Raw genomic sequence first — 18870 nt, 5'->3', positions numbered from 1 at the left:
GAGATGCTTCCGACGCAGCCCGTACTGTCATGCCTGACCTAACCTAAAACGAGTCCAACCGCACTACTATTGTGATATTTTTTTAATTAGTAAATAATTAAATACGATTAAATCGTGCGTGTAAAATCATGTTATATTATTATAATTATTGGGGTGTTGTGTAATGTTTGTCAATATGTTTGTTTTCAATTACCTCATGACGGACTGTTACTTGACTAGCTGTGTCGGCGAAAGGACCACCTTAAACCACAAAGCTTGAATCGAGCCTTTTAGGAAAGGCAGTGCTCTATGTACCGTGGCTTTCTCTTCGTTGCAATTGCACTTTTTATGAAAAGAAAATGTAAGGCCCTTAATTCAATCTCCAAAGACCAGGCTTTGTTTTGAAACTAATTTATCGTTATTACTTGAAAGTTTTTTTGCCTTCGCGATTTCCAGTGGAAGTCTTGGGATTAAGTTTATATTCTGGATATTTTGTTTCTAACACAATGAAATATTTTTCTACTAAAAAATTCTTTTATGTATGGTAAACGACTGCTTTAGCACTGAATTTATATATAGCATTCCGTGATTTTCATACTAAAGTTATACAATATTACATTAATATATCCTCAATGTTTATACTGATTATTCTAATTATCAAATATACAAAAGCATACTATATATTCCCTTTCTCATCGAGATACTCGATACAAGTGCAAACGCTAACTCGGGGACAAGTATGGCAAAAGTTAATAGAAATTACACTTGTAATCTACGTTAGTAAGATAGAACGGTGTAATAACTCGCAACAGGTTCATTTTTAATTATACGTTTTATTTTATCGTAAATTTTCTGACGGAAGCAGTCTTCAAACAAGTAAAACACGACATTAATATGGAATAGGAGGGCACATTGCGACAGTATCGCGTAAAAATACTTGCAAACTCGATCTAACGCCATCGAGGGATTCCTCCGACGAGATTTTTAGATGGTGATATTAAAAAGTATGTTCGGATGTTCGAGGATGCTGGCAGTCTCGCCGGAAAAATCACGTTCGCGGGCGTCGACACCCTACATGATATCCGTTTATCTCTTTCTCTTTTTTTTCTGATGCTACCGCGATGTGCCCATTAAATAGTTGCGTGTACTCGAGTGTATGCCGAGTCGTGTAATACAGCAAAGCTGAATATTTTAGCGTAGTAAGTTGCGCGTGCTATCCGTAATGCTTGTGTGCGGAGACGGCGAATTCTCGGATTCTCGTCGTGACAGCGAGTCGCGTCGCGACGATTCGCGCGGATCATGCGACATTATGACAAACACACAGGAAGAAAATACAGCGTTCCAGAATAATTTACATATACAGAATACGCGAGAGAGAAAGAGAGATTAATATTAGTCTTCCAGTTCTCTCTTCCTTTCTGTACAGGGACGTCATATACTCTAAAAAATATTCGCCGCGGCCGAGCTACTCCGGCTCGACTCTTCGCTCGCATCGCATGCATTCCGATTAATTTTCGCGAAAGCAGAAAGGCCAGAGTGTGGAAGACGCGGTAACGATCGCTCGGAGATCGTTACGGCGTCCACGAACAGAGCGCGTACGAGAGCGGGAAAGATACACTCTTCTTGGAGAACCTATTCTCAGACAAACAGATCCATTCATCGAGGTGTACGCGTACCCTTTAATATTCACGAAGTGATCCAGAAACGTATTCTCCGCGAAGAATGTATTAGAGATGTTCCGATTCGGTCGTCGGTCGCGATGATAATCGATGTGTAAGCGTGTAACCCGGTATCAAGATCGATTTCACAGCTCGCCGGGATTGACGACGTTGAGAGCGAACGCCGAGTTCGTTTCACCCTTCTGGCCGATCGCACGCGCTAAATATTGGCCGACGTCGCTGGCCGTGCACGTCTTGATGCCAAACTCGAAGGACGTGCTGCCGTCCGAGCTGAAGTGATATCTGCTGCTCGTCTCGGGGATCGCCTTGCCATCCTTCAACCAAGTAACTGAAAAAATTCGTGACATTATTAGCAACAGTTTGGCCGCTGCTTAACGAAGCGGTAAAAAGGAGCTAGAGAAATATTATTTACTTATTTAAATTACTTATATAAATTATAATAAGGACTATAATAAATTACATAATTAACTTACTATTACTTACTTAAACTGCTATTACTAAAATTACTTACCTTTCAAAGGCGCGGTATCAGTCTTGCACGTGAAAGTAACCGACTCGCCTTCACTCACTGTTGCAGACTGCGGGAATGTCGCGAACGCTGGGCTTTTCGGCTCTTCGTTTGGAGCTGGAAGAAATGTAGAAAGGATGAAAATAAAAATTCTATTGATCCTGGTGTCGAATTCTTCTACTCAACGATTTACAATTGTCGACAATTTTCTTACCGAGTACGCTTAACGTGCACGACGAGTAGCTCTCTCCTGCGTCGTTGAAAGCTTCGCACGTGTAAGTGCCGGAGTCCTCGGGGAATATCTCGGCGATGATTAGCTTGTGGATGTTAGCCTCGCTAGTGTATTGAAAGTCCTTGCTGGGTTTGATCTCCTTATTGTTGTGCAGCCACACCACGTCGAACTTCTTCGCGCCGATTATTCGGCAGCTGAGTGTCACAGCCTCGCCGTCTTTCACGTATCTGCTCGTTAGGTGGTCGACGATCTTCGGCGATTTGTCGTCGCTCTGTTTCTTTCTGGCAGCGTTCTCCACGGCTGAAAAGAGAAATCGGACTCAGCGATATGTCATATTTATCTTTTAATGAAATAAATAAGGTGATATAAAAAGGCAAAGCGTGAAAGATAAAGTAAAAGACAAAATTAAATGCTCGCTTAAAGCAGATTGAATTACATTAAACTGAATTAAAATTTTTTGAATTCAAAACGTTGATAAAATGCGGATGTTCTTACGTTTTACAGTCAGCTTGCAGGATGTCGTGTCACTGCCAATGCTGTTTGTCGCGAGACATGCATATTCGCCTTCGTCCTCGGGGAATACTTCGTTGATCGTGAGAGTGGCCACCCCGTTCTTATATTTGAGATCGACTATCTCCGACGAGCTCAACATCTACAAGAGAATTTTACCGTACACATAAGTAATTTCTAATATATATACGTTTTTCTCGTCGCACGCGATTTTAGCATTCTTAAGAACAACCATCTTTTTGTGTACTTTTAATTGGGTCGCACGATAATTTTATACATTCAATTTCAATTTAATTTATATTGGATTTTAATTTTAGCAAATGAGTTTCAAACATATGCGCCTACCTTGCCGTCTTTACTCCAAGTAATTTGCGGCACCGGATCGCCGTCGACTTTGGCCGTGAGTTCCAAATGTTCGCCGTCATTGATGGTGAGATTCTTCAATTTTTGAGTGAACTGTGGCGGTCTCATTGAATCGTCCGAGGGTTCTTCAATATATTCATGTTAAAATTAAATATTAAATACTGCATTAAAATCATTCAAAATACAGTATATTAAAATGATATGCTTACGAATGAGTTCTTTCGTGGTGCTCCTGGATCGAGATGGACTACCGGTGGTGTCGAGCTTTGAGCCGTATTTTTTTATGCTTCGTTTGTCAGACGAATCGATCTTGACACTGGAGGTGTCCTAAAAACATATCAAAAAATGTATCAGTAATACTGTTTCGTTTTTATTTAAATAATCTTATTTTGTTTTTAAAAAATATTACGAGAATATTCGTACTTGATATATATTTCTATGCTTTTATAAATTTAAATATTTAAATCACATTTATGTTAATGTTTTTCCTTATACACTGTGACGTTGCAGTTTCGCTGCATCGTGGCAGCGCCCCGCCGCCGTCACAAGGCGCGGGTTTCGCGCCCGAGGACGGTCCACAGAGTTGATGCGAGATCTCCAGGGGCATAATTAAGCGCGTTTGCATGTTCTGATCTCTTTGTTCCTTTTATTTTGTATAATACGTGGCGCCTCACCGAGACGAGACACGGATTTTCTCCGAGGGAATAGGAGGGACAAGCCGGGAGAATCGAACCGAGAGATCGATCGACGAAAGCGGACCGCGGCGAGGCTCGCGGGCCGACGAGCACAAGGAAGCGCAGGAGGACACGCGCGCGGCGCGTGACACAGCGGCGGGCGGACCCGTAGATGCAGGGCCCCGGCGCCGGGACAGAATGAGAATGAGTTTCACCTGCCCTCCTCTCTTGCAGACCGGACCCCGGGATGGATGGCCACCATTCCCGGACCGAGAGGGAAGAACACGAGGGAAATAGCGTGCCGTCCGCTGCCGGGAAGGATCCCGGGAAATCGCCGCGCGAGCGAGGGGCCCATTAAATGCCCCGCGGGAGTCGTGATTGACAGCCCTGCGCAAGGTTACGTCGCGAGCCTGCGAGCTCACCCCTAATTGGTCCGCGCAATAGCGTCGAGGGGCCGCGTATGCCCGGGATGAGGCACGCTATCGATTCCGCCATCGAGCGAATTTCGGCGAGCACTCCTGGATCGTCCTCAAAGGTAGACGCGTCGGAACCGATAAGTCGCGATATCTCCTGGTTCGGTTAACTTCCTGGCGGCTGTCTCTTGACCCTTGGGACAACGGCGAGGAACTCTCGAGAGGGAGCAGACGAGCGGTGAGGTTGCCTCGCATAATATTCCTTATGTAAAGCCACGACACCGCCCTCCGGGTCGCGCTCTCGCTCGGGAATAATTTCGGTAATTAGCGTTATTCGCCGACAAGGCGTTGATTTAGCGATCGACAGCGAAAGCGAGGGGCACCGGAATGGTCTCGTGGTCACGGGATTGCGACCGACAATTGCGAGCTCCTGGAGATCACGGTAGATGCGTCAATGACGGATTCCCACATCGCGAATTCGCCATTTCTCGCGACCTTCGTGTTCGCGATCGCTGGTTTCATTGTGCGTCGTAATTCGTACGGTCGGGACTTAGATTCCACACGCGATATTAAGTGCGTTAGAATATTACTCGTGTTCGGCTATTTCTTGCGTTAACATATTATTCGCGTTGGACTACTCGTTGCGTTAGGATATTAATTGCGTTAGAATGTTACTCGCGTTGACTTATTAGTCGAAGGTTACTCGCGTTGATTTATTATTTGCTCTCGAATGGTACTTGCGTTCCATTATTACCCGCGGTAACTCCGTATTTTTGCGTTCGTTATAGTATTCCGTGTTATGCCGAGTGCCTCGGCCCATCATTCTTCGCGTTAGAATATCGGCGATAGCGTGTTGCGTTCGGTCATAATTGCGTTGGGACGTTGCTTGCGCTACGATTAGTACTTTCGTTAGTTAATTTGGCGACAGAATCCCTGCGTGACTTTGGACGTCGCGTTCACGCGCTCCGAGCGCGATCATTTCGCGATCTTTCATGTTCGATCCTACTTCCTAGTTACTCTACTATTTCGCGTTTACTTCGATTATTTCGTATTCGGGCGTATCTTTTGCCCGATGTTCTATATTACGCGTAAGTTAAAATTTCTACCATTGTTCTCTTATGCGGTACCAGCGCATTCCGCGCGTTCACGGTACAATAACTTAATGTCTAATCTATTCCGTTCATTTCTGACGTCCGCGTTACCATTATTGTTTGTTTGATTCCTGACGCCCGCGTTATCATTTATTTGCTTGATTTCTATGGTTGAGTAATGGCACTGACTGTTTTACCTGAGAGTTATCTCGGAATAAACGTTGTTATTCATTTTTAAATATGTGAGAGTGTGATTTATATGCGTCACCCCGCCGAATCTTGCGCTGCCCTCCATCAACCCCGCCCATAACCGTTAGGTCAAGCTGGCCGATCTCTCGCACGCCGGATTCATTGCGTTTTGTGTTTCTTCGGGTTTTCGCGATCTTGGAGTACTTAGTGGACGCGAGTCTACGCGTCTGGCGCCCAACATTAAAATTTCGTGTCAAATTGCCGGACTGTAAGAACGGAAAGTTTTGGCGAATGAATTTCCTGATTTAGTGAGTGATTCGGTCTAACGGTTTTGCGACATTTTCTCTTTCTTTCGGGACGCGGTAGCATTCCGTCTATTTCTCGCAAAATGAAGATTTCGTGTTAAACTCGCGCATTGGTAAACTAATTGAGGCAATAGGAACTCGGGGGAGAGTTCAGATCGGAATTTCGTGTTTGCGTTGAAGGAATAAAAGCGTCGCGACAGCGAGTTGGCGGCTATTCATCGGTTTGCATTGCGCGTTACGTCCGAACGGTCAAAATGGATCAAACCGAGCTTAGCGACGAGTGGATTCTCCACGCAACGCGCGAACGGCGGATCGCCGAGTTGAGCCGACGCGAATTGCCTACCGACGGATCCGACCCCGAACTGGCACTCCGCTTGTTGCGCTTGCTGGCGGCCGAGCGTCGGGGCGGAGAATTCAGAGCGCCCGAATCGAACCAAATGGCGGACGCCGAACACCTCGATGTTCCGGCGGGGATCACCCGTCCGGATAGCCCATCCGCGGCGATGAGTGCGCGTTCGTACCTCGATCCCTCAAGCGTCGTCCGGGGTAGCGCGCATAGAGCCTCGCAGGATGCGGGCGGTAACTCCGCGACAACCGTTTATAATGTCATGCGGAAATGAAATTTAAAGTTTTCGGACGCTCGCGGAGAGGATGCCGAAACGTTTTTGTTGCGCATTGAGGAGGGCCGCGAATTGATTCCGGTCGCGGACGAAGACATTTTGCGGTGCCTTCCATTCTTTCTGTCGGGTATCGCGCTCCACTGGTTTCGCGGAAAAAGGGACCGCCTGACGACGTGGGACGCTTTAAAACGGCGTGGCGTTTCGGGGACCCGATTTCAGTTCGCTCTCCGCGACGAAATAATGCGGCGAACTCAAGGGGAGCAGGAGTCCGTGACCGACTACCTGACGTGCCTAAATACGCTTTTCGACCGGTTATCACCGCCGTGGCGCGAAGGAGAAAAGGTCGGTTACGCGCATCGGCACATGTTACCCCGATTACAGACGCTGATACCACGGGACGCGGTCGAGGATATGGACGCACTCGAACAAGGGCCGCGCGCGCAGAGGCCAGTTGCCGCGCCGCGCAAAACTATCGTGCTCCTTCCCCGCCAGAACAATCTTTATTCCCGGATTTAGCGTATCGAACGCCGAAGGGCGCTAACCGCCATGCGGGCGGAAAACATCACGACACCGTGGCTGCGCTCGGCGTGTCCACCGCGGGTTCGACCGGAACCGGGGCGGGCGCGAAGAAGGGGAAGACGGCGAAGGCCCGCGGGCCGAACGCGAAACACCCGACCGTGACAGCTACTCCCGCGACGGACAAGTCCGCCGACCCCCGACTACCGCGAGCCTGACGCGTACCTCGACGTGCTGGAACTGTGACCAAGCGGGGCACTTCGCGCGCGAATGTAAAGCCCCGCCGCGGAAACATTGCTACCGGTGCGGGAAGGCCGAGGTCACGGTTCGCACCTGTTCGACGTGTTCGGGAAACGAATAGAGGAGTCGCGAGAAAGGGGCAACCCGACTCCTACCCCCTCCACCCCAGCCGATTTGCCGATGGGGAATCGCGAACCGCGTATAGCGCGTTTAACGATAGGGGAGGCCCAGCCTCCCTAATGTTTCTCCGCGTACAGATCGCGGGGTACGAAATAGGCGCGTTAGTCGACTCCGGGTCCAGCCGTACGTTCGCGGGTCCGGAAGTGACGGCGTTAATTAAGCAACTCGGTTTTTCGTTCACATTGACCAGCGGAAAACGCGTGACGACCGCGACTAATCAAACCGTGAGAGTGAGGGGGGAGGTAAAGGTATCTTAGGAGTAGATTTTCTGAAAGCTTTCAGAATAAGTGTAAGTTTCGCGAGCGGTACGTGGAGTTTTGGAGAAGATCCCTCGCGACAGTATCCTTTCGAAAAGGGTCGTCAAGCTCTCTCGCGAGCGTTCGTGTGACCTTGTCGGAGAGTGAAAGCGTGAATCTCGAGCCAGGTCAATCGGGGGAGGGGGAGAGAACGCGAAAGCCAGAAGCGTCACCCCTCGTTTGTTGCGGGTTGAGCGAGCTAACGCCAGACTAAGAGAAACGTTTGCAAAAATTTTTGGAGTCAGAAATCACGGGTAATCCGGAAAAGCTCGGAGCCACGACGTTGACCGAACATCATATCGAGGTCGAAAACCACCCTCTATTAGACAACAATGTTACCCCGTCTCGCCAAAATTAAGGAGACCATTTACGAGAAAGTAGATCGTCTACTAAAAGCGCGATATCATTGAGCCGTCTCAAAGCGAGTGGTCAACGCCGATCGTAATGATTAAAAAGCCCACGGGACATATCGTTTCTGCTTAGACTTCCGGCTAGTGAATAACGGGATGGAAAGTAGACGGAGGATAAATTGTATTTTCGCCGAACTCACCCCGTTATAAACGAAACCATGGACAATTTAGATCAGTGGAAACTTGTCGTGCCAAGGGAGTCGCGCGAAGAAATTATTCGCGAAAATCACGATCCGCCTCAGGCAGGACACTTAGGTGTAGAGAAAACTTACCGCCGTGTCGCGACGAGGTATTATTGGCCGCGAATGTTTAAAGATATCGCCCGGTACGTACGCCGGTGCGATACGTGTCAGAAAACAAAGTGAAACAAGACGTTCCCGCGGGATTAATGGGTCAGCGAGTAATCGAGGCTCCGTGGACGGTAGTTGCCGCGGATATTATGGGGCCGCTCCCGCCCAGTAAATCGGGAACGCATACCTCCTCGTGATACAAGATCTGTTCACAAGTGGATTGAGTGTTGTCCGCTCCGTAAAGCTACCGGTAAGAAGATCCGCTGTGGCGAGAACGAACGCGGCCGTACAAGCCGTCCCGACTGCCGAAGAGGTTGGAGTCCAGACGAATCTCAAACGGCGAGCTCCGTCCTCCGGTTCGTCGGAAGGGGCCATCTCGGCCGGGGGCGACCTCGAGCCATCATTGGGGTTGCCGTCGGTCCCCCGAGGCCCATCGACCCCCGAGACCTCGTCGAAGGAAACGTCGACAACGAGAGCCGGTCCGCTGGAGAGGGAGGCCTGCTGGAATTGCGGCTCTCCCTCCCATTTTGCATACGAGTGCCCCTTACCAAGGAGAAAGGGTTTCTGCTTCCGGTGCGGTCGACCGGGCTACACAGTCCGCACCTGCCCGGAGTGCGGCGAGGCCTGGAGGAAGGAGGGCCCCTACAAGGAGGGCAGAGGCCACGACAAGGGTCAGGAGGCTCCGCGGAAGCGAGGACCACCACCCGGCACGCCCCTTACCAGCCCGACAAGGAGTCCATCGCGCGCGTAGAGTCGTCGCAAGGAAGCCCTTCCTTTGGGTACCCCCGCCACGTGTTCGGAGGGGGGAGCTATAAATTTTTTTGTTTGCCGACTATGAAGTGCGTGATAGCTTTTTTTGGGACTCTCCCCTCGGTCGTTTTTGAGATCTTGACAAAACCCCTTTCTTCTCCTTTCGTCGATTGCCGCGGAATGTTTTTTTTCCTCTCCTTTTTTTTCGTGCTAGCGCCCACCGAACGGCCGATCTCTCGCACGCCGGATTCATTGCGTTTTGTGTTTCTTCGGGTTTTCGCGATCTTGGAGTACTTAGTGGATGCGAGAGTACGCGTCTGGCGCCCAACATTAAAATTTCGTGTCGAATTGCCGGACTGTGCGAGGAATCGTCGGAGAGACCTACCACCCTTCTCTCCCTAACCCTTTTGATCCGTCGCGCGCTTCGGGCGTGAAAAAGACGTGACAACACATATACACACATGTATATATATATATCCTCTGATTTTATATAAAATTTATGTAGAATATTTATAAAAGAAGAAAAACGTGACACATTATATTTTCTTTAATATATAAGATTTGATTAATAATTATTTTATATCATTCTGCATACCTTATATGAAGAGGAAGTGGAATTGTGTTTGCCATTGTATGAAGAAGTGGAGCTTGATTGGCCTTGAGTGGTCGTGGAACTGTAGCCGCTGTATCCACTGGATTTGTGAATTGTCACGATCGGCGGTGGTGCCGGTTTCAGTGGCTGCTCGATGAACCTTCGATCTTAGAACAAAATCAATTGTTATGAGACAACGACACAATACGTTTGCATATATGTAATCTTGTCATAAAGTTCACGAGAGTTGCGTTTTATTACAAAACAAGCTATAAAAACATTAAAAAATAAATGGAAAAGCTAATCCAATATGAAGTGCGTATGCAGGATAAAAAGAACGACTATAGTTATGTGTGTAATAATCTAAAGAAATTGTTATTTTTGGAATAAATCTTGATAAATAGAAAATTTTACAGTTATTTCTATCTGAATAATATAAAAGGATTATGAAATATTTTGTATACAGCTAATATGATAGCTGGTTTTACATATTTATGAAAAGCATACTAATAGGAAAAGCTTGACGAACACAAAGACAAAATCTATTGTCTATTGTCTAATGCAACACTGCTTTTAATGACAGAGGAAGAGGATGGCAAACAGGGTACACTCTTAAACAGCTCTACCTCCGGAATGTAGGAGGTCGTGTACTAATTTTACTTGCTCCTCCGTTTCTCCAGTGCCTACAAACAAACACTCAATGAGGTCTGTTTCGTTAGCAAATTAAATGTAAATTATACAGATAATATCATCGCCCTTATCAAATAAATTGGAAAGTTCAGAAAACGCAAATGAATCTTAATTTAAATAAGATCTATTTTAAATACTCAAAATGAACTTTATAATTTATAAAATAGAATTACGTTTATTCTTAGTCAATTAAAAATTTGATCGCAACACAATAATCTCATTTTTTTAAGTAATTTATCTAAAAGTATCGATTCTATTTTTTTTGTTATAATTATTTTAAATTATTTGCGATAGTAGTGTATTTATTGTGTTCCGTGAAATAATCTTTCATCCTTCAATGTAATATCCTTTTTTACTCAATATTTAATAACTTATTCATCTCATACCTTCTACGATGACCACGCAACTAGTTTCATCCTTGCCGTGCTTGTTGGAAGCTACACAACGATATTTGCCGCTATCCTCCGGTTTGCAGTCAACGATCTCCATCGTGACGACGCCGTCGGCGTTGCTCATGGGATAATTATACTTGGACAATTCCTCTCTGTCCTTATACCATTTCACGGTGGGCGGTGGATTACCGCTCAGACAGCAGAGCAGCTTGCAAGTCTGTCTGATCTGGATGACACGTGGTCGTAGCAGGAAGGTGAAGCTCGGTGCCGACTCAATCGTCTCCAGCCACACGTTGTAACCAAGCGGTTCTCGTCTGCGTACAGGATGCAACTCGGGCCTATACTTCGGAATTTCTCTCGGCAGTGCTGAAAGAATGAAATGGAAGGATCATATACATAGGAATATTTATTTCTTAGATTTATAAAGCAGATAAGAAATGAAAATGTTGATCGATATTTAGCAATTACAGCTATCTAAAAGTATCTAAAGATGTTACAAATATTAAGCTACGTTAAAAATTATAATTTTCTCAGAGTAACGCTATGTAATCGCAAACGTGTATAAAATTCTAAAACGCTTACGTTGTACATTAAGGAAAACGACCTCCTCACGGTAGCCATAATGATTCTCCGCGCGTATAATATATTCTCCTCTGTCTTCCAACTTGACTCTGTTAATAATGAAGGTGTAATCGTCGCCGTGGTATCGCTTCATGAATTTGACGGATTGCCGTAGCTCCTGATTGTTATGCGACCAAGACAGGGTCGGTGCTGCAATCGCGATCACGCGACAAGTGAACTTCACGCTCTGTCCTTCGTAGGCGAACGCGCTCTGCGGCTTAATGACAAATCTGGGCGCTGCTTGTCGGCGATCTGCAAAAGTATAATTAATTTAAGCGTTGCACATTTTAGCGTAATTTTAATTATTTTCTGTATTCATCAAGTACTCATCTCAGGCATCTGGTATTAGTGTTATCAATATTTAGTTAAAACACACATACATATCTATTTCAAAGATGTTTAAAAATTAAACAATAATTAAAACTCCTTTGTTGTTTAAATGTGCTCAATTAAATAATATCTTTATCGTATTAGAATTGGCAATCTATTCGTAGGTATTTAAGTTCGAGATAGACGGTGCCTACTCTTCTCCCATAAAATTAATTATGTATTAATATTTTACTCACCGAAGCAAGAATCGTAAATCCTGTATTTCTCGATTAAAAGTTTCCTGAGCGACGAGTACTCGGCTAGGCGGCCGATGGGAAGAACATACTTGTCCCAATTCTCGTACTTGGCACGCAATCTGTCTCTGATGCTGAGGTAACGACTGTTGGCGATTGGATTGGTCCACTTGCTATGGTCACCGGTCAACCATGGATGAACGAGACACTCGTGCGCAGTCATGCGCTTCCTGTAAGGCAAGAACACCGCAATGTGAACGAAATAATAACAGGACAGCAGAGAGAAGAGAAGACAGATCTGCGAAGGAAACAGTAAAACGTACTCTTTGTTTTTGACGAGTAGTCGCCTGATAAAATCTTTGCCTTCCTCGGAAACATCGCGGAATGCCTCCTCGTCGAAGTCCCAGTCGCATGCCTTCACGTTTTTCAGGGTCTCGATGTCGTTATCACCGGCGAACGGCGAAAGGCCGCTCAATCTGCGCAAATGACGCATGCTATTCGATAGAATTCCTTTTTTTTTTTTAATGTTCTGTTTTTCACAAATACATGCAAATTATATATTTCATCATTGTAGTTATGCATTATTTGTTTTTGCAGTTATTGCATTTATATCACAACAATACCGAAATAAATCGAATATTTCTCAAGAAATGTGAAATATATAAACTCTAAATGTTTATACGCAAAATATTTAGAGTTTACTTCAAACAAACTTAGTTCATTATTTTTATAAATGGAAACAAGCAGGATTGATGATTCCTGCATTTTTTATAATATAGATATCTTTTTTTTTTTATTGAATATCCGGCCCTTACATAGTACAAACTATATAGCCATAGTATTAACATACAATCGTTTAAAATTTGTGTAGTTTAAAATTGAAATGTTGCGCAATTCAATTGTCTCCGAAATATTTAATTGCAACGCGATATTTTCAGAAAACAGTTTAATACGCTGCATTTGTTATAATTACGAAGTGGCAAAACATCTACTTACAGAACATAAGCCAGTACACCGCAGGCCCACATATCGGTATAAAAGCCTACCGGCTCGCGTTCGACAATCTCGGGGGCGGCAAACTCGGCGGTGCCTGTACTGATCTTCACTACTTCGTTCGGATCGAGTTTGGTAGCCAGACCGAAATCGATCAGTTTCACATTCGTACTGTTGCGAGTTTGGCACATGATGTTCTCAGGTTTGATGTCTGGAAATAATTGCAAATTACACGATTAAAATAATACGTTCAACTCTGTACTCGAGTTAGCTGCGCTCATAATACTTATACATAAACTTATACATAAACGGCATCCAAAATTAAAAATATAATTTAAGTATAAAAGTTGAAAGCGGGTATAAATCTAAAATAGATAAAACTTTTCGCAGCTGCAAATCTAAATTCACAACCAACAATCAGATTAACGGGGTTTTGTTTATTTAATATAATAATAATAAATTCTTAAATGCAAATTTTTGAAGAAGCATTTCAATTTTCGAAATTTTATAAGAACATCGCTTTGAAGAATATCTTGATAAATTGCGCTGTATTTTATTGGTATTGAACGATGATAAACTAATAGATAATTTATTTTTAACTAAGAATGTATTGTTAACTTTTTAAAAGAATCTTTTTTCAAATGTATAATAGGCTTAAATTTCTATAAATTTGATTAAAGTTTAGATTGACAAATAATTAAAATCTGTACTTCCATAATATGTGTCGCAAGAAAGTCGTTAAAATATGAGTCTTACCGAGGTGAATGATATTCTTCTCATGCATATGCTTGACACCCTCGCAGATCTGCCTCATGTAATTGATGACTTCCGCCTCGGACATGGTGTAACCCTCAGCCGTGATCCTCTCGAACAGTTCGCCGCCGGACAGGCTAACGAGACAAATGATCGAGATCAAGGATAACGCAAACCCGTCACAATCCGCCGTCGAATTTAACAACAAACGATTCTTCTGCCCAAAATGGATACTTACAACTCAAAGATCAGCACCATCTCGTCGTCGTCTTCAAAGGCGTCGTGCAGGTTGATCAGTTTGGGATGATGCAGGTGATTCATGATGTCGATCTCTTTCCTGATCAGCTCCTTCTCCATCACGTGCGACACCGGGATGAACTTGGCGGCGAAGATGTTACCGGTGGTCCTCTCGCGGCAGCGATGCACCACACCGAACGCGCCAGTGCCGATCTCCTCCAGGATGTCGTACTTGTCGTAAACCGACGTGTGCTTAATCTCGACCGGCTGCGGGACATACTTGCTGTACACGTCGAACACGAACTGGTCGTAGTCGCGCGGCTTCTCGTCCTCGCGGCCGCGTATCTTCTTGCCGCTTGCGTCCACCTCGTACTCCTTCTTCTTGAACTCGCGCTTGATCATGCCCTTCGTGGTGATCAGCGGCGTCACCTCGCTCGGATCGGAACGGCCGTAGATGTTCTCCGCGCACACCCGGAAGTCGTACTGCTGCCCAGGACTGAGACCGATCACCGCGAGCGTGCAGAAACGGGTGTTGCCGGCGCGGATCCAAGTGCTCATCGGGTGCTCGCGTTTCTCCACCACGTAGTTGGTGATGTTGCTGCCACCGTCCCAAACCGGCGGCTTCCAGCTGACGGCCAGCGAGTCGTGGCCGACGTTATCCACCTGCGGGAACCTGGGCGGGTCCGGGCGATCGCTGATCTGGATCTTGATGATGGCCGTGTCCTGGCCGAGATCGTTCTCCGCGGAGATGCGATACGGGCCGGAGTCCAGGCGGCTGCCGTCGCGTATCGTCAACACGGCGTGTCGCTCCTTCACCTCGACGGCGTAATGCCCGCCGGACTCGATCACCTCGCCCTCGCGCACCCACGTGATCTTCGGCTTCGGGTAGCCGGTGAACGGGATCTTGATGACGACGTTCACGCCCTTGTCGAAGAAGGCGGTGTCGCGGAAACGCGGCGGCACGTTCAGCTTCGGCGGTGTCTTGATGAAGAGCTCGCCCTTGGTGGATTTCACCCCGCATTTATTCGCCGCACGGCAGAAGTACTCGTCGGCGTCCTCGCCGAACACGTCGTGAATGATGAGATTGTGGGTGTCGCCCTCGGAGTAGATGTTGTAGCGACTACCGCTCACGATCTCGCGGGCGCCCTTGAACCACGTGATATGTGGCTTCGGCGTGCCGATGATCTTGCATTGGAAATGAGCGTTGTGATTTTGGACGCAATTCACCTGATCGAAAAAATGAGAAGGTAATTATTCTTGCATTCTTGCATTATTTATATATATATATATATATATATATATATATATATATATATATATATATAATAATCCTTGCCTAGCGGCTTTGGGTGGACTTTTATACATTGTTTTACATTTTTCTTTTTCACACATTTACATTGCATTATATTTTATTATTTGATTATTTGTTATACCTTATTTAAATATATAGACTTTTTAGATAAACAAATCTCAAAAAAGAAAGTTTGGCACTTAAAATATAAAACTAAAAGTCAAATAACAAACTAAATTCAAAATTCAGAATTTAAAAAATTAAACTTAAAAAAAATAAAACTTCAAATTCAAACTTTAAATAATCTTATTTTACATTAGATATATAATATTATATTATTCTTTAAATCTTTGCTATATCATATATGCATTATTTTAAATCTCAGTTATAATAATTACTTATAATCAAAGTAAAATTAAAGAAATACAAACCTTCTGGAGAGGTTGGATAATCTCCGGAGGTTTCGCCGCTTGTGGATCGACGATTTTCACGGAGGTCGAGGCCTTTGATTCAGGACTAAGTCCTGCGACGTTTTGAGCGAACACCCGGAACTCATATTGCCTTCCTTCGATCAAGTTGCTGATATTGATTTGCGTCGGCAGGCAGATGCTGACGTTCACGCGCTGCCATGCTTGACTGCCGACCTCTCTCTTATCGATCCAGTATCCCTGGATCTTAGCACCGCCATCCGTTTCCGGTTTCTCCCATGAGAGATTGACGAAGTCGCCACCCACCTCGATGACCTTGGGCGTACCAGGCGGTCCCGGTGGATCGAACGGCGCCTTGGCCTTGATCGGGTTGGTCCCCTCCAACGGCGGGCCCATACCGTTGTCGTTGGCTGCCATCACCCGGAAGAGGTATTCTTGACCCTCGGTGAGACCCTGCACGACGAAGGTGGTGTCTTTGCAGAAGGATGACACAATAATCCAGTGCGTGTGGCTGACGTCGCGACGCTCCACCACGTAGTGAGTGACCCGAAGACCGCCGTCGTACTTGGGCGGGTGCCAGGACAGGGTGCACGTGTGCTTGTCGATATCAGAAACGTCAAGCGGTCCGGTCGGCGGTCCAGGTAGTCCGGTGATGTACACGTTGAAGGATGCGCTGACGCTGCCGCTGTCGTTTGAAATAGATAGATCGTACGTGCCGGCATCATCCTTCTGGATATCCTTGATGAAGATAATGAGGTATTCGTCGAACACGGTGTATTTGATGTGCGTGGTCTCCACGATCTGGCGACCATCCTTCTTCAGAGTCACGTCCATCGGCTGATCGCCGCTGTAATAGATCTTGATCTTCGTGTTGTCGCCCTCCGGCAGATAGAGATCGCCCGGCATGCGCTCGATGCGCGGCGGCGTGCCGATCTTCAATCTGCACGTGGTCGCGGCGACACCGAGCGGATTCGAGATCTGACAGCTGTAGTCGCCGTCGTCCGCGTCCCACACCTCGGATATCACCAGCCTGTAGATGCCATTTATCGACTCGGCGCGGAAGCGACCGCCTAAGGTGATCTCGCGGCCGTTCTTCAGCCACCTGAACAAGTTAAAATTGTAATATCAGCTCAAAGTTAATAATATAATTAATATATTATTTATTGATAAAAATATAATATAATAGTCATTAAAAGATTTTTATTTTCTAATAAATACGATAGAACCGTAATAAAATAGTCTACAAAAGAAATAAATCTTAGCTAATCAATTTAATTGTTATGACACTCAGTCCTGATTTTATTTTTGGAATAAGTCTTATCTAATAATAAGTAATAAAATTAGCAAATACTAAATAAATGTTATTTCTGCTAACCTGGCGGTCGGCAACGGTTTACCCGTGGCCTCGCATTCGAGGACGAGGGTCTTGCCAAGCGGTATGATCTGACTGATAGGTAAGTTTCTGATGAACTCCGGTTTCTCGCCACCCTCGACCTCGCATATTTTCACCGGGGTGGTGCACGAGCTTGGCTCGGATCTGCCAGCGGCGTTCACCGCGAAGATCCTGAACTCATAGTCACCCCGCTCGATCAGGTGCATGACCGTGTACTCGGTATCGACGACATTGTACTCGTTGCACTTGGACCACATCGCGCTGCCCACCTCGCGCTTCTCGATCACGTAGCCAGTAATTCTACTACCGCCGTCGGACACGGGCGGCTCCCATCGCAGATCAACATAGTTTTTGCCGACCTTGGTGACCTGCGGCGTGCCAGGTGGCGACGGCACGTTGAACTTGCTCTTGAGTCTAAACGGCGCGGACGGCGGACTCGGCTTGCTGAAGCCGGCTGCGTTCTTCGCGCGGATCCTAAACTCGTACTCGTGGCCGCTCATCAGGCCATAACACACGTACGTAGTGTCTTTGAAAAGGTAGTCGTTTGCCACGCGCCATTGCACGTCCTCAGCTGGGTCGCGGAATTCGATCTTGTAGCCCTGTAATTAATATTTTATATTAATGTAGTGTAGATATATAGAAAACAAATACACTCTTAAATTCGTAGTGTCAAATTATACTCAATTTGAGTCATTTTTAACCATTCCTAAAGGTCGCAATTACCCCTCAATACGTCGTTAATTTAAATACAACAACGTTAATTTAACTAAAGTAATGGAATTAAAATACTGTTTTATATTAAAACAATAAATTTTGACACACACGGTTATATAAAAATAACAAAATGTAATTTAATTTAAGGTATTGGTTTAAATTTTGCGATCCTTTAATATTTACCAGTGTATAATATATTATTATATATTATTATTATATTAAGTATATATTATTATTTTTTTTATATTAAGATCGTCAAAACAATATCAACTTTGAAAGACCGTTTAAGATAAATTTCGAAGTTTAAAAAATTCATGTGATGTCAATTGACTATGTACAATACAAGTTCCATATGTTAATAATATTCATATCTTGTAGAAATGCATTTTCTTTTTTTACACACCTGGATACGAGAGCCACCATCGGACAATGGTCTCGTCCAGACTACCGTGGCGTTCGAGGTATCCCAGTCGATGACTCGTGGCTGTCCGGGCGGATCTGGTACCGTGAACGGGAATTTGGCTGTTATCGGCTCGTCAGCTTGTAGCGGGTCGGATATGCCGTATTGATTCTCCGCTCTCACGCGGAAGTTGTACGTGCGATTCGGCTCCAGACCGATCACATCGTAATGCGTGCTCCTCGCGAAGCTGCTGAGCTTCACCCAGTACTGAAGAAAAAGTGATGAAGATATAGACATCCATACGATGTTGCGTTTTATGTCGTAAGGAAGAAATAATATTATCTTTTTTATGATCATTATTTAGAATTTCTTAAGCTAAAAAAAAACTCACGCCAGCCGGATCCAGTTTCTCGACGATGTAATTCGTGATTGGCGAACCACCATCGTCGAAAGGCGGCTTCCACGTCAGCGTGCAGGTTTCCGGAGTGATATCGGAGATGTCCAGAGGCGCCAGAGGTGGCGACGGTTTGTCTAGAAAGAAAATAATCTTATAGTATA

The 18870-nt window shown here is 45.4% G+C and overlaps 1 protein-coding gene across 33 annotated transcripts in view; it reads right to left on the bottom strand.

Moving 5' to 3' along the window:
* Positions 1 to 792: 792 nt before the first annotated feature.
* Positions 793 to 18870, bottom strand: part of Bent (projectin protein bent) — a 104477-nt gene continuing 86399 nt past the window's right edge. For all 33 annotated transcript variants that reach the window (XM_071713149.1, XM_071713150.1, XM_071713153.1 and 30 more), the window contains 19 exons: positions 18704 to 18843; positions 18316 to 18579; positions 17181 to 17797; positions 15809 to 16907; positions 14088 to 15313; positions 13853 to 13986; positions 13100 to 13307; positions 12427 to 12579; positions 12107 to 12333; positions 11502 to 11792; positions 10914 to 11285; positions 10464 to 10520; positions 9841 to 10004; positions 3481 to 3598; positions 3254 to 3396; positions 2894 to 3050; positions 2381 to 2698; positions 2170 to 2283; positions 793 to 1986 (listed from right to left, as the gene is read on the bottom strand). In XM_071713149.1, coding sequence (XP_071569250.1) covers positions 1784 to 1986; positions 2170 to 2283; positions 2381 to 2698; positions 2894 to 3050; positions 3254 to 3396; positions 3481 to 3598; positions 9841 to 10004; positions 10464 to 10520; positions 10914 to 11285; positions 11502 to 11792; positions 12107 to 12333; positions 12427 to 12579; positions 13100 to 13307; positions 13853 to 13986; positions 14088 to 15313; positions 15809 to 16907; positions 17181 to 17797; positions 18316 to 18579; positions 18704 to 18843 — 6005 coding nt within the window. In that variant the 3' untranslated portion in view covers positions 793 to 1783. The remainder of the gene's footprint in view (positions 1987 to 2169; positions 2284 to 2380; positions 2699 to 2893; positions 3051 to 3253; positions 3397 to 3480; positions 3599 to 9840; positions 10005 to 10463; positions 10521 to 10913; positions 11286 to 11501; positions 11793 to 12106; positions 12334 to 12426; positions 12580 to 13099; positions 13308 to 13852; positions 13987 to 14087; positions 15314 to 15808; positions 16908 to 17180; positions 17798 to 18315; positions 18580 to 18703; positions 18844 to 18870) is intronic.

The sequence above is a fragment of the Temnothorax nylanderi genome, unplaced genomic scaffold (genome assembly GCF_030848795.1).
Source record: "Temnothorax nylanderi isolate EJ_2023f unplaced genomic scaffold, tnyl_v1.0 TNYL_tig0120_pilon, whole genome shotgun sequence".
Taxonomy (NCBI): domain Eukaryota; kingdom Metazoa; phylum Arthropoda; class Insecta; order Hymenoptera; family Formicidae; genus Temnothorax; species Temnothorax nylanderi.
This window is presented reverse-complemented; position numbering and strand designations above follow the sequence as displayed.